The 12565-nt window shown below is 50.8% G+C and overlaps 1 protein-coding gene across 2 annotated transcripts in view; it reads right to left on the minus strand.

Moving 5' to 3' along the window:
- The window catches only part of TCF7L1 (transcription factor 7 like 1), a 151576-nt gene that overhangs the window by 16481 nt on the left and 122530 nt on the right, over nt 1-12565 (minus strand). For both annotated transcript variants that reach the window (XM_073897462.1, XM_025867630.2), the window contains exon 4: nt 2730-2813. In XM_073897462.1, coding sequence (XP_073753563.1) covers nt 2730-2813 — 84 coding nt within the window. The remainder of the gene's footprint in view (nt 1-2729; nt 2814-12565) is intronic.

Genomic DNA, 12565 nt, shown 5'->3' on the forward strand with positions numbered 1-12565 from the left:
CCCCTTTGTTTTTCTATATTAGAATACATAGTGTGATAATCCACAATTTACTAGAAAATGAGCCATTTTGTTATCTACAGTGCAATGTGTCAACTGTTCAAGCTTCTCCACTCTGACAAAGTAAGGAGCCCCTGCTCCACCACCACGCTGAATTAGCGTCTGCGGAGCACATACCTGCGATGGATGAATGTTTGCTTGGCTGTTGGAGCTACAGGCATGGAACCTTGTTGAGCGTTTAGGGATTTCATATATCTTTATGTCACTCACTAAGTGAGAATGGGTACCTTAATTTATTTAAGGAAAAGAGTCTAGAAAGAGAACGGAAGCTTAGAGAGGGTAAAGAACTGTTCGTATCTCTGAGTAGAGGCTCCTGGAGGAGTGAAAGGAGGAGTCCAGGAAGCAGAGGGCTGTAAAAACTGACAGATGCCACCTGCGCTGAGCAACAGCAGGGGCACTGCTTGGACTCGGGCATGAGATGGCAGTTGCCGAGCTAAGCCAGGTGGCAGGAGATCAGCAGAACAAAGGATACGGTGGTGGAGGTGGGAGTCGGGTTCTTGTGGGAGAAGCTGGTGGTGAACACCCACAAGCAAAATAAGATAATGCTCGCAGGAGGAGGAGGGCTGGACACAGGGTTTTTTTATTTTATTTTTCAGAGATGGATGGCTCTGGGTAACAGAAAGGATGGGAAGCTCAATGAGTACCCGTGCTAGTTTGAAAGGGAACGCACTTCCTCTAAAAGTAGATGGAGATGTTAGACAATGTGCAGAGACAGTACGTGGAGGGAGGAGCGGAGGGAGGGCCCTGCGTCTCGGGGTCCGCTGGAGTGGGCTGAGGGGTGCCGCAGGATGGGTGGGGGGTGAGCAAAGCTTGAAACTTGTAGAGAGACAGCTGTGCCGGGAGGAGACAAGCCAGGTTTGTGGCAAGGGTGGATGAGGGGTGCCATGTCCGCCACCGCGACTGACCACTAGAGGGCATTGGGACCTTGTGTTCGGCCATCCCAAATGGGACTCTGGGCGACCAGAGACACCACCCTAGCCTATTCCTGGGGCTGCTCAGGCCTTGGTGCGTGGCCACAGAGCCTCTCAGGGGCAGCCCGCACCGGACAGCTCACTGTTCCCAACACAGCTGCTGGTCTCTTCCTAGAGATGGTGGAAACAGCTCTCCCCGCTTGTCTCCCCAGTGGACGGCAGGGACCATCACCTGAGAACTACACGTGCTATACTTCTAAACATCCAAGGGCTCTGCCTCTGTAAGCTGTTCACATGATTACTGCAAATCATATGGGCTCACCGAGCCTTTATTTATCTTCTACTTATATCTTCTTTCTCCTCAACTAGACTCTAAGCTTTTAATGAAAAAGGGCTGTCAGGGTATCTTAAAATGTTCTGAATGAGATGAAATAATATGTCTGGGATTTACTTTGTTTATCTATTTTTTTTTAAAGATTTTACTTATTTGACAGAGAGAGACACAGCGAGAGAGGGAACACAAGCAGGGAGAGCGGGAGAGGGAGAAGCAGGCTTCCCGCCAAGCAGGGAGCCCGATGCGGGGCTCGATCCCAGGACTCTGGGATGATGACCTGAGCTGAAGGCAGACGCTTAACGACTGAGCCACCTAGGCGCCCCTGGGATTTACTTTAAAACAACCCAGTGTTGTACGAGGGGGAGTGTGGGTAAAGGGCACAGGTGAAATTTTCCATAACAATGTTTTATTTATTTTTAAAAAAGATTTTTCCTTTATTTATTTGACAGAGAGAGCGCGCGCGTGCACACAAGCAGGGGGAGTGGCAGAGGGAGAGGGAGAGGGAGAAGTAGACGCCCCGCTGAGCAGGGAGCCCGACATGGGGCTCAATCCCAGGACCCTGGGATCATGACCTGAGCCGAAGGCAGACGCTTAACTGACTGAGCCACCCAGGCGCCCCATAACAATGTTTTAAACAACACCCTGTTTCCCCGGGTCTCCTTGTCTGTAAAAGGCGTAGGTCATGCCAGTGGGTTTCCTTCTAGCTGCACCCTCTGTGATTCTGAGGCTCGCTGTGCAGTGCATAACACCAGTTGGCTTGCGGGGTTGTGTGGGTCTTAAGGCTAGGGATGCCCAAGCTCCTAAGAAAAAGTCCTGGAAGGCAATATCCCAGGACCATCTCTTCTGGATGTCAGTCCCCTGCAAGGCCCAGGGAGGCAAGACCTGCTTGGACCCCATTGCTCCCCCACTCCCAGGACCAACTCGATCTTCCTTTGGGGCCTGAGCTGCCACAGGGCTTGGCACGAAGGCCTCCACGGCCCTGCTGGGGTTCTTGTTTGCACGTGTTTTAATTAATTCTTTTCTATAAATCCTGTATGAAAGAGCCTCTTCAACTGTAATCACCTGCAGCTATGAGAAGTGGCAAGGCAGAAGGAGCTCCAGCAGAGGGAAAGGACAGCACCGCTTCCCGGGTGGCCCGGGAGGAGGGGGCGGTGGGAAAGACCAGGGTTGCCAGGCAGGGCGGGGCCGGCATTTCTAATCACACACCACCCATCCCAGGTGGTTGGCGCACGTGTGCTGAGGTGGGAGGGGCAGAAGAGCACACAAGTAACCCCACTACACCCCTGACCGCTCTGCCTTCCACCCGAGGCACACACACTGGAAGCAGCACTGCCAGGCCCCATCGGCTTCGGGAAGGCGGAGGGGACGCAATGCCATGGGCTAAGGTGACAGTGTCCCTCCGGCAGTTGAAGGGGAAACAGACTTACCAAGTGTGCTGGGGATGGTGACCTGGTGTCCTTGACTGTGGCGCTGGAGGGGACATCGAGGAGGGGCCACTTCATCTGCAGGTACTGCACAGGGGACAGAAAATACAAGGCAGCTGGTTAGAGGTCTCGCGAGCACCCCCAAGTGAGCAGAGGAGGAGCTCTGCAGTTAGGGTACTGTTGGTTCACTGCACCTGCACGAGCTCCTCCCTAGTCGGCGTCCATGCGATCATCTCCAGGGAGAGCACATGCTTATAGTCACCGCTACCACCACCAGCGCCCCCCCTGTCATTTTGTGGGGGACTCGCACAACAGCACAACCAGCCAAAGTGTCCAAAGAACCGATCACTGAGGGTCAAGTTCTGCCTGCTCTAGTCATGGGACAAGCAGGGCTCATCAAGGGACCAAGGGCTCCCAGATGGTGATCTCGCCCCCTTCATCCCCATGGCTTATAGCATCACACACAATACTCCCTAGGACATGGCCTCCAGGAGTATGTGGGGAGTGAATGAATAAAAACCATCTGCCTGACACTCGAAGGGTCATGGGTAATATCTGTCCATACTCAACAACGCTGATTTAACTTCTAGTTATAGCGTTTCTTAACCCTGAGAAGATTATCTAGTACCTTACCCTGTACTAATCCAAACCCAGTAGTAAACCCTCTACACACACACACACACACACGTGCGTACACACTTTCTTTAAACTAAAAGCCTCTCCTCAACCCTGGCACGGCAGTCTTTGGCGAGGGCCCGGGAGAGGATGAGTGGGGAGGAGGGGAGAGGCCCTGGGTGAGCTCACCTGGGTTCCAGAGTCAAATGCTCATGGGTTCAGGGTCTCACTCTGCCAGGCTGTGCAACCCTGGACAAGTGTCTTAACAACTCTGAGTCTCAGTTTCTTCATCCGTAAGGCAAGGCTAGGTCCATGACTTTGCCGGTTGTTAGAAGGATTAGGGACAAATGTCAAGTACAGAACACAACCCTTCCCACGTGGGAGACATGTGATAAACGGCAGCTATCATTTCCATAAGCAAACCATTAGTCTTTGCCAGGGGCAAAAGCACACATGTTGTCTTGGTGTCAACACCGATACGGTGCTTCTGGGCAATGGACCAGCTATGCAGCCTCTTTACAGAATTCTTGAGGTTACTCTGAAAGTTACACCTCCAATAAGAAATGCTGGCTCCAGGAAGAGTTTCATAGAGAGACAGAAATAAGTCTCTGAGTTTTCCCTTGCTCTGGTCATTCAATTCCAGGGAAAAAGAAATCGTGATTTGGCCTTGAGCTAAGTGCCCAGAATTGGAAAAGTAGAATGGGTGGTGCCCCTCGGCTCTTCATCACCTACAAACATGGACTGAGAGGGCAGGGTCTGGGCTTTCAAAACAATGTCCACAGGCAAGGATAATAACCCTAGGACACATTTAAGGAGGGCCAGTGGGCCACACAGACAGCAGGTGTATGGGCCAAGCAGGCCTGGCTATAGGAGGCTTGGGAAGTCGGAACGAAAGAGGGGATTTGAGGGGCCCTACAAAGAAGGACAGTCTCCCCTCCAGGCCCTCTGGTACCTGCCCCCTCCTCCCTCCCTGCTGCCATACTATCATTCTGCCCCTGCGTTCTGCTGACCCTTCCCACCCCCACCCATTTCTTTCCCTACCCAGAGCCTATACTTTCTAGATGAACTAACTGGGATTTCAATGCCTTTGGCAAATTAAAAGGACTGGACAAATATTGGAATCATTAGTTAAAATTCATTTCCTCAGTGAATAACATTTGTGCCATGCAGGCAGTTTCCAAAGCATTTTTTTTCTTCTTTTTTCTTTTCTTCCTTCCTTCCTTCCTTCCTTCCTTCCTTCCTTCCTCCCTCCCTCCCTCCCTCCCTTCCTTCTTTCTTTCTTTCAAGATTTTATTTATTTATTTGAGAGAGAGAGCACACGTGCACACGAGCGGGGTGAGGGTTGGAGAGGAGCAGAGGGAGAGGCAGAAGCAGTCTCCCTGCTGAGTGGGAAGACTGTCATCGATCCCAGGACACTGAGATCATGATCTGAGCCGAAGGCAGACGCTTAACCGAATGAGCCACCCAGGCGCCCCTCAAAGCATTTTCCACACGTAAACTGGTTTAATCTTCACAACAACCCTGCCGTTGTAAGTAGAGGTGACTGTCCCAAATTTTCGGAGGCGCTAATGGAGGTAAACACAGGGTGAGTGATTAGCCCGAGTTTATGAAGGGAGCTGCAGATGAGGTCCCTTGACTTCAAGCCCCACACTGTTCACTACAACGCTAGTCATAACACTTTCCATAACATCACCTTCTTGAAACCCCACCCTTACCCCAGCCTGGATTTTTCTCTCTTCCCTTTCTGTCTCACACAGGGCTGGCCACCTCAAAGCTGAATGAATATTTACACATCAATGTTCTCCCATAGAGATGTTTCCCTAGCACTAACACCCTGAGCATTTCTGTTTATTTCCTGGAGGTGAGCTACAATCACAAATATCACGTGCTAAAGAGAAGTGTCCCAAATCCACCCCAACATGAAACACAGTAGAAGGGTTCCTGAAACCCACCAGCTCTACCAGCATCTGGTTTCCTAGCTGGAGTCCTAAAGGCACACACTGCACACTCTTCGTTCTTGTTGGCTTACCAGGGAGGTTCTTAGATCAAAGAGGAATCCCCCCGAATCCTAGTTTGGGAGAGAACATTATCAGTGACCTTTTCAGGCTGTGAGGCAGAGCAGGCTTGTGGGAGTCGAGCACAGGGTTTCTCAACCATGGCACGACTGGCATTTGGGGCTGGATATGGTGGGAGCTGCCCTGTGCACGGCAGGATGTCGAGTAGCTTCCCTGGCCTCTGTTTACTAAATTCCAGTAGCTCCCAGTCTCCTGCCCATTTGCGATCATCAACACCGTCGTCTCCAGACTGCTGAATGTCTCCTGGAGCGGCCAAACTGTCCCTCAGGGAGAGTCCCTGCTCGAGTGGCTGAGGAGCTGGTACCTCATATACTATGAGCTACATGAGGGTCTGCCTTCGAACTGGGGCTCTCAAGGCACAAACGTGCATAGAGACACACATGCTTGGAGCAAGTGCTTTTAGTAAGAGCTACTGGTTTCAGTTGTCCCTCACAGGCTTGGTGTCTTACCTACCCACTGCCTGGAATGCCAGTGGGTGGAAGAGACCACACTGTCCTCTTTGCCCTGCAGGGTTCCCCTCTCACTCACTGGCTTTAACTGAGGCCTGGAAGCTTCGAAGTGGGTGAAGATCTTTAGCCTTATCCACCACCGAAGTCTGGCCCCATAGAGATCGGTCAGACAGGTGGGGAGAGCGGTTCTGGGAATAGTGGACATCTGGCCCAGGACCCTTCCCGCTCCAGCCAATCTGGGGGGGGGGGCATAGGGGTGCAGGTGCACAAGTAAGGATTCAGTCTGGGGATAGCGAAATGGAGGATTGTCCCTTCCCCCATTCTAACTTGTTCTGCCTTTTTAAGATATTGAAACAAGTAATGAAGGGGGGTGGGGGTAGGAGAAGACCTATAAAAAGGCATTGGAACCTGCTGTAGCTTAGCTATCAAATGCGTCTGGATTGCAGTTCTGAAGAAAGGAGCACTGAAAAGGGACAGCTGAGCTTCCCAGGACCATGACTTGGGGCAGCAGGGGCCAGCAGCACCCTCTGATCCTCTCCTGCCTCAGCATGAGAGATGTGGAGGTGAGGCTGGTCAGGCCTAACCCAATGTCTAATGGCGATAAAACTCTGTTTGGCTGCACTTCTCGTCCAGACCGCAAATCACCCTGGGGCCAGTTATTGGTGGGAGCATGTCCTTAGGGACTGAGAGAGGTGTGGCTGAGCCTAGATTCTCTGCATGGTAATGGCACGTGGCAAATTAAAAATGCTGGTTTCTCCAAGCCCCGTCTAGGCTCCATCCAGCTGATCCCAACTGGCTCCTGACCACTGTATCATGCTCAGGCTGCAGCATAGTGAAGCCACCTCCCTGCTGGGGATGCTCTCTGTGGAGTTTAGAACATGGAACCTGGTGGCATCGAGGCAACCGATGGCCAAGCAACAGCAACAGCTGTCACTCATGGGATGCGGTCTGTGGGACAAGTACTCTCTTCTGATACCCCAAAACAGGAAGGAAAAACCAAACACAACTGGTGAGTAGTACCACTCTTCTGAGTTACATATGCTGCTCAATATGCTACTGTATGTCGTGACTCTCTGAGACAGAACAGAGACGCAGTTGCCCACTCTTACTGAATCTGGGAAACTCTTTCTGGGGGTTGGGGTTCCACAGAACACACTTGGGGAAACCGTGCTGTTGTGGTTCACAGTTAAGCAGACAGAGGCTGTGGCTTAGAACCCGTCTTTGCCTCATTAAGGAAGGATGGTTCTGTTCCTGGTTTTAAATAGTTTTCACTCGAACAGTTGTTAAATTCTCTCCGATATACCAAGACGGTCATGTGGTTTCTCTTACTTGCCTCAGTTGTCATATGGATACACGGGGATAGATTTTTCTTACACGAAAGCGCCCTCGCATTCCCCAGGTAAACCCTATTTGGTCACGGTGGCTTGTTCGTTCTTGCACTGTATTGTGGAATGCTAACCACGAGTGTCTTAAGATTTTTACTTCTACGTGCCTAAGAGTGAGTGAACGTTTTCTTTTTTGTGCTATCTTTAATCAAGCGTTGCTATCAGTGTTATTTTGGTTTTATGATTTGTAAAGGGGGTTGTGCCTCTTTTTCTTTATGCTCTGGGTCCCTTTCTCCTTCTTGGCCTCTCCTCAGTGCCCTCCTTAGGGTGACTACTTGGCCAGGTGGGCTATTTCCATTCGACTCGGGCCCAGGGAAGGGTCCCTCTGGAGGATGCTCTCACTGGACAGCCAGAACCCCCTCTCCTGCAGGGAGGTGGAGGTTCGGTCCTACAGGATCCCTGCTTAGCTTTAAGACTGTGCAGCAGATTAATTGCAGCTGTGCCCTGGAATTTCCCCAACATACAAATCTTCATGATGTAAAACAGCTGGGAGGAAATCCCAGCATGCCCTGGATAGAGGCAGAACTGCCAATGAGCTACGGAGATTAACCCTCCACCTCCCAGAAGGCAGCGACGCCCTCCCCCCACCCCCCATCTGCCCGTTCCAAGCTTGCTGTGGTGCTGGTGCGGACGGGACGCTACAGGACTCTGGGTAACGCCCACATTCTCCCCATTCACACGTTCTCACAGAAAACCCTTTAGGCAGGGCTCAGGCAAGAGAGGAAGCAAAGCTTCATGTTACACAATCAACAGCAGAGCTCCCAGAAGGAGTGTGCTACAGTTGGAAGCAAGGAAACCAGTCCTCTCCAAAGGCTTCCCAGGTGAGAACACCCCGCCCCACAGAACTTCTTCCACTTCGTGGTGCTCTCGACAAGCCTGCAGCAGAAAGAAGGGCCTTCCCTTGAGCTTTTCCTGTGTTTCCACAGCAGAAGCCTCCCAGTTTAGATGGCCAGTCTTTCCTGCCTCTCTGGTCCCCAGTGATAAACAGACCCTCTGGGACCCCAAAGCCAGGCCCCCCTGAACAGAGAAGAAGGCTTTCCCAGACCTCCCTCTTAGGAAAATGTATGGTGCATGTGGCCACTCAGGAAAACAGGCTAGAAAGCCAAGCCCACAGGCAGACACACAGCTGTCCACCACACAGTGACAAGGACATTGTGCAAAACGCAGTATTTTAACATGAAGAATCGTATTCTATTTTTTTTTTTTTTTAAGATTTCATTTATTTATTTGACAGAGAGAGAGACATAGCGAGAGAGGGAACACAAGCAGGGGGAGTGGGAGAGGGAGAAGCAGGCTTCCCGCCGAGCAGGGAGCCCGATGCGGGGCTCGATCCCAGGACCCTGAGATCATGACCTGAGCCGAAGGCAGACGCTTAACGACTGAGCCACCCAGGCGCCCCATGAAGAATCGTATTCTAAATGGAAAAAAAAAATGTGAACCAATGATGAGTTTCTCTTTACTCTCCATTCTGCCACAGTTGGGGATGTAATTAATCATTCCTCATCAGGACTACTGCAATGGCTCCCCCAAATTCTGTTAAGAGTTTAGCTTCTAAAAACTAACTCATCAGGGGGCGCCTGGCTGGCTCAGACAGTAGAGCATGTGATCCTGCATCTCAGGGTCGTGAGTTTGAGTCCCACTTTGGGCATGGAGCCTATTTAAACACACAAAACACCAAAACAAAATCCAACTAACTCATCAGATCTCTTCTTTGCTGAAAATCCTTTCATGGCTGGCTGCCGGGGTCAAGGGATAGAGCCCCCAAACTCCCCAGCAATCTGGGGCCAACCTACCATCTTCCAGCTTCAACCCTCACAGCTCCCCTAAACCCCAACACTAAACTGCACTCAAGTTCCTACTAAACTCTCTGCCATTTGCTCGGCTGCTCCCCAGCTTGGAGGATCCTTTACTCGCAGGGAACTCTAACCCCTTCTTCAAAACCCTGTCCCAAGGTCACCTTCCCAGCTCCCCACAAGGAGCACTAGTAAAGCACTCTCACCTCTGTGCGTCAGCAGTGCTTGGTATTCCCATGACATTCTTCATGCTGTGGTGTTATCCGTTTGCAAATTCTGTCTACCCTTTGGACTACACGCTCCTCAAGGGTCACATCCACATCCCCAGTTCCTTGCCCAGAAGCCAGCATTCATGATGTGTCCAGACCCTGTCCCATCCTGAGCTTAAGCACTTATTCCATGTCTGTAACACTGGGTTGTCCAGTCTCTTTCTGAATCCTTTAGAGATGTGGAACGCACATAACGGAGCTCTTTTCACTCTTGAGTGATTGGTTCTCACGTTAATTGGCCTTCTTTTGCCAAGAATTTGGAAATGCAGCTTGGAGGCTGTGACACCCAACCCTGTCAGTTCCTGGAGGCCTGTTTAAGATCCTCTAACTTCTGTCAAAATGGACACAAGTTGATCTAAATTTGAAAGTCTACCAACATTGAGCAATGGGCTCATTAGTGGGGAGACAGAAACACTCTCCCAACTAAGAACAAATGTTTCGTTTCAGGAAATCACTGAAGATAAAGTGAAAGCATTTAGAACTGGTTTCCAAACATGATGGATTAGACAAAGTTCCAAGAGCAGAAGTATAAAAAGCAAAGCTTACACTCTTATCCCTTATTTTCTTTTTTAAAGAGGAGTAGCTTCTACATTTGCTTCCTTTGTGGCTGACACTAAACCCCAAACAGTCACCCTTTTCGTTTCACTCATGTGTAGAAGGTGGGGTTCCTTCTTAAGGTTTTGCTAATAGGTGGGTTGTTACAAATTAAATCCAAAATGTCTTAATAGAAGCTACTTTTTCATGTAATAAGACACACACAATTTTCCTTGGAAAAGTTATTTAGAACCACACTTCTGCAGTGTTTTTTTAAACCAACAAAATGACTTTTCTCTGAAGCACCTGTCACAGCATTTAGGTCAGCAAAGATTTTTGGAGCCCCTCCTGTGCACTGGCAGTGGAGGGGGTCTAAAGATATTTCATGACTGAAGAGTAAACTCAAAAATAAGAGTGGGTTGGTTAGGTTTCAGTTTTCCCAAAAACACCTATTCCCTGCCCATTCCCTCAAATAATTCCCTTCTTTCCTGGAGGGCCTTAAACTATTCTCTTCCTCTTCCAACTCGGAGAATCTGGCAATTCCGGGTACCAGACTTGACCAAAGGTTAGTTTTTAAAAATTGGCTCCCTCCGAGGCCAGTTTCCAGTGGTGGAAGGATACGGTGTAGGAAGCGAGAGACCAGGCTTCCAGGCTTGTTCTAACCTCTCTGGACTCGGTCATGTCACCTTTATTCAAGACTTATTTATTTATTTGAGACAGGGAGAGAGAGAGAGAGAGAGAGAGAGACAGACAGCATGGGGGGCAGGGGCCAGAGGGAGAGAATCCTCAAGCAGACTCCCTAGAGCCTGACACAAGGCTCAATCCTACGACCTGAGCCAAAACCAAGAGTCGGATGCCCAACCGACTGAGCCACCCAGGCGCCCCTCGATCATTTCACCTTTAAAATGGGGGTATTTTACTTCGGTGGCCTGAAGGCAGGGACCTGGCCAGATGGTCTCCCCTGGAAGAAAAAAAATGGAACGTCGGTCTATACCACAGTGGGTTCCTGGGAGTGGAGATGTGGGGAGGTCCTCAATAAACAGACTCAGGAGTCCTCGCTGGCCCGTGCTCACAAGTGGTGGACCTGAAGAGGCTACCTCACCTTTCAGAACCTCTGGTTTCTCACCTGTAATGTGGGAATAATAGCACCTGCCACCTGGCAGAATTTTTTTATTGCGTGCAGCATCCACTTGGGAAAGGACCAAGCAAAGGGCTGAGCACATGGAGAGCTCTTAGGAAGTATGTGTGTGGTCCTTAAGATTTAAAGTTACTTTTGTTCAATGAGCCTCTCACCTGCACTTTACCCACCCAGCACCCGGGAAGGGCTAAGTAACAGAGTTTGACCATCACTCTTCTCCGGGTGCTTCGTGCAGAGAGGTTCCTGCTCAGGGGTGTGCTAGTATACGTGTGACGAACAGCTCTCTAAGCAAACACACAGACACAAACCCCGCTTTGTAGCCTTTGCTGGTATCCGCAGTGCAAATACTCCCACCAGGGCTGATTCCAGGCCACCCCGGTGGGTCCCTGCCGGCATGGTTGGGAAGAGAGGCTAAGGGCTGGCTGGGCAGCAGCAGATAGGAGCTGCGGGGGGCTCTGGCCATGGTCTCCTGGAAGGCTGACATGTGGGGGCCTCGGCTGAACGGACCCGACATCTTGATGTAGGAGCCGGGAACCTCTGCCCCCAGAGGTTTTTTTTTTTTTTTTTTTTTCCCCCCCCCAAAAAAGTCAAAGTGCTTTTGGGTCCTCATTTCTGAAGCCTAGAACTACAGGCCTCCTCAGTCTAGGCAGCTTCTCACATTGCCTGTGATCTTGGGGTCTGCTGGGCCCGGGCAGTTTCTGTGCTCACTGCCTGACATATATGGTGATATACACACCACAAAGCAGCTTCTTGGTACAAAGTGGCCTTGGACACCTGGACCTCCTTCCCCTTGGCTGCACCCTGCCCGGTCCTCTCTCCTCCCCCTGGCCCTCCTTCCCCTCGGCTGCACCCTGCCGGGTCCTATCTCCTCCCCCTTCTGCCTGGTCACGTCCATCTCTGCTGTACACGGGCAGCATCCCCTCCCTTCGGGTAGGATCATCCATCCCGGCCCCCATGGTGGGCTCAGACTTGGCCCGAAGAGCCTCTGCCCTGCACAGCTTTGTGCCCTGTTCTCTGGCCTGCACGTATAGACCCCCATCTTGATCACCTAGCAACACAGCAGAGCTGATTCATTCTGGGGAACGGCTCCATGGTGTCCACTGTACAGAAATGCCATAATCTACGAACAGCCCAGATGCACAGACATCTAAATGCTTCCCAGTCTTTGCTGCAGTGAATGTCCCCCAACACTCATTATTATGCTCACGTAGGAACACAGCTGTAGGACCCTTTCCCAGCTGGGAGGGGTACGGCTAGGTCAAAGGTACGTACATTTAGGTTTTGGGAAGTATTATCCAATTTCTCAGCCTATGCTGCTACCAGGAACATATGAGAGAGCTTATAGCCTTGCCCACAGTGTCATCAAACACACTGATCTTTGCCAAACTGACAGGTGAGAAACAGTAGCTCCTTCTAGTTCCAATGTGCATTTCTCTTGCTAAGTGAGGCTGGGAATTGTCATGTGTACAGGTAATGATTTGAAGGACAGACAAAAGATGTGTGTGGCCCAGAGGAAGTGGGGGTGAGGGGGGTGAGGGGGTGGGGAGAGATCCCTCTCCGGGGCTCTTCATGAGTTACAAA

Source organism: Callorhinus ursinus, unplaced genomic scaffold, assembly GCF_003265705.2.
Source record: "Callorhinus ursinus isolate GAN/ISIS: 27379988/994484 unplaced genomic scaffold, GSC_fseal_2.0 scaffold10, whole genome shotgun sequence".
Classification (NCBI taxonomy): domain Eukaryota; kingdom Metazoa; phylum Chordata; class Mammalia; order Carnivora; family Otariidae; genus Callorhinus; species Callorhinus ursinus.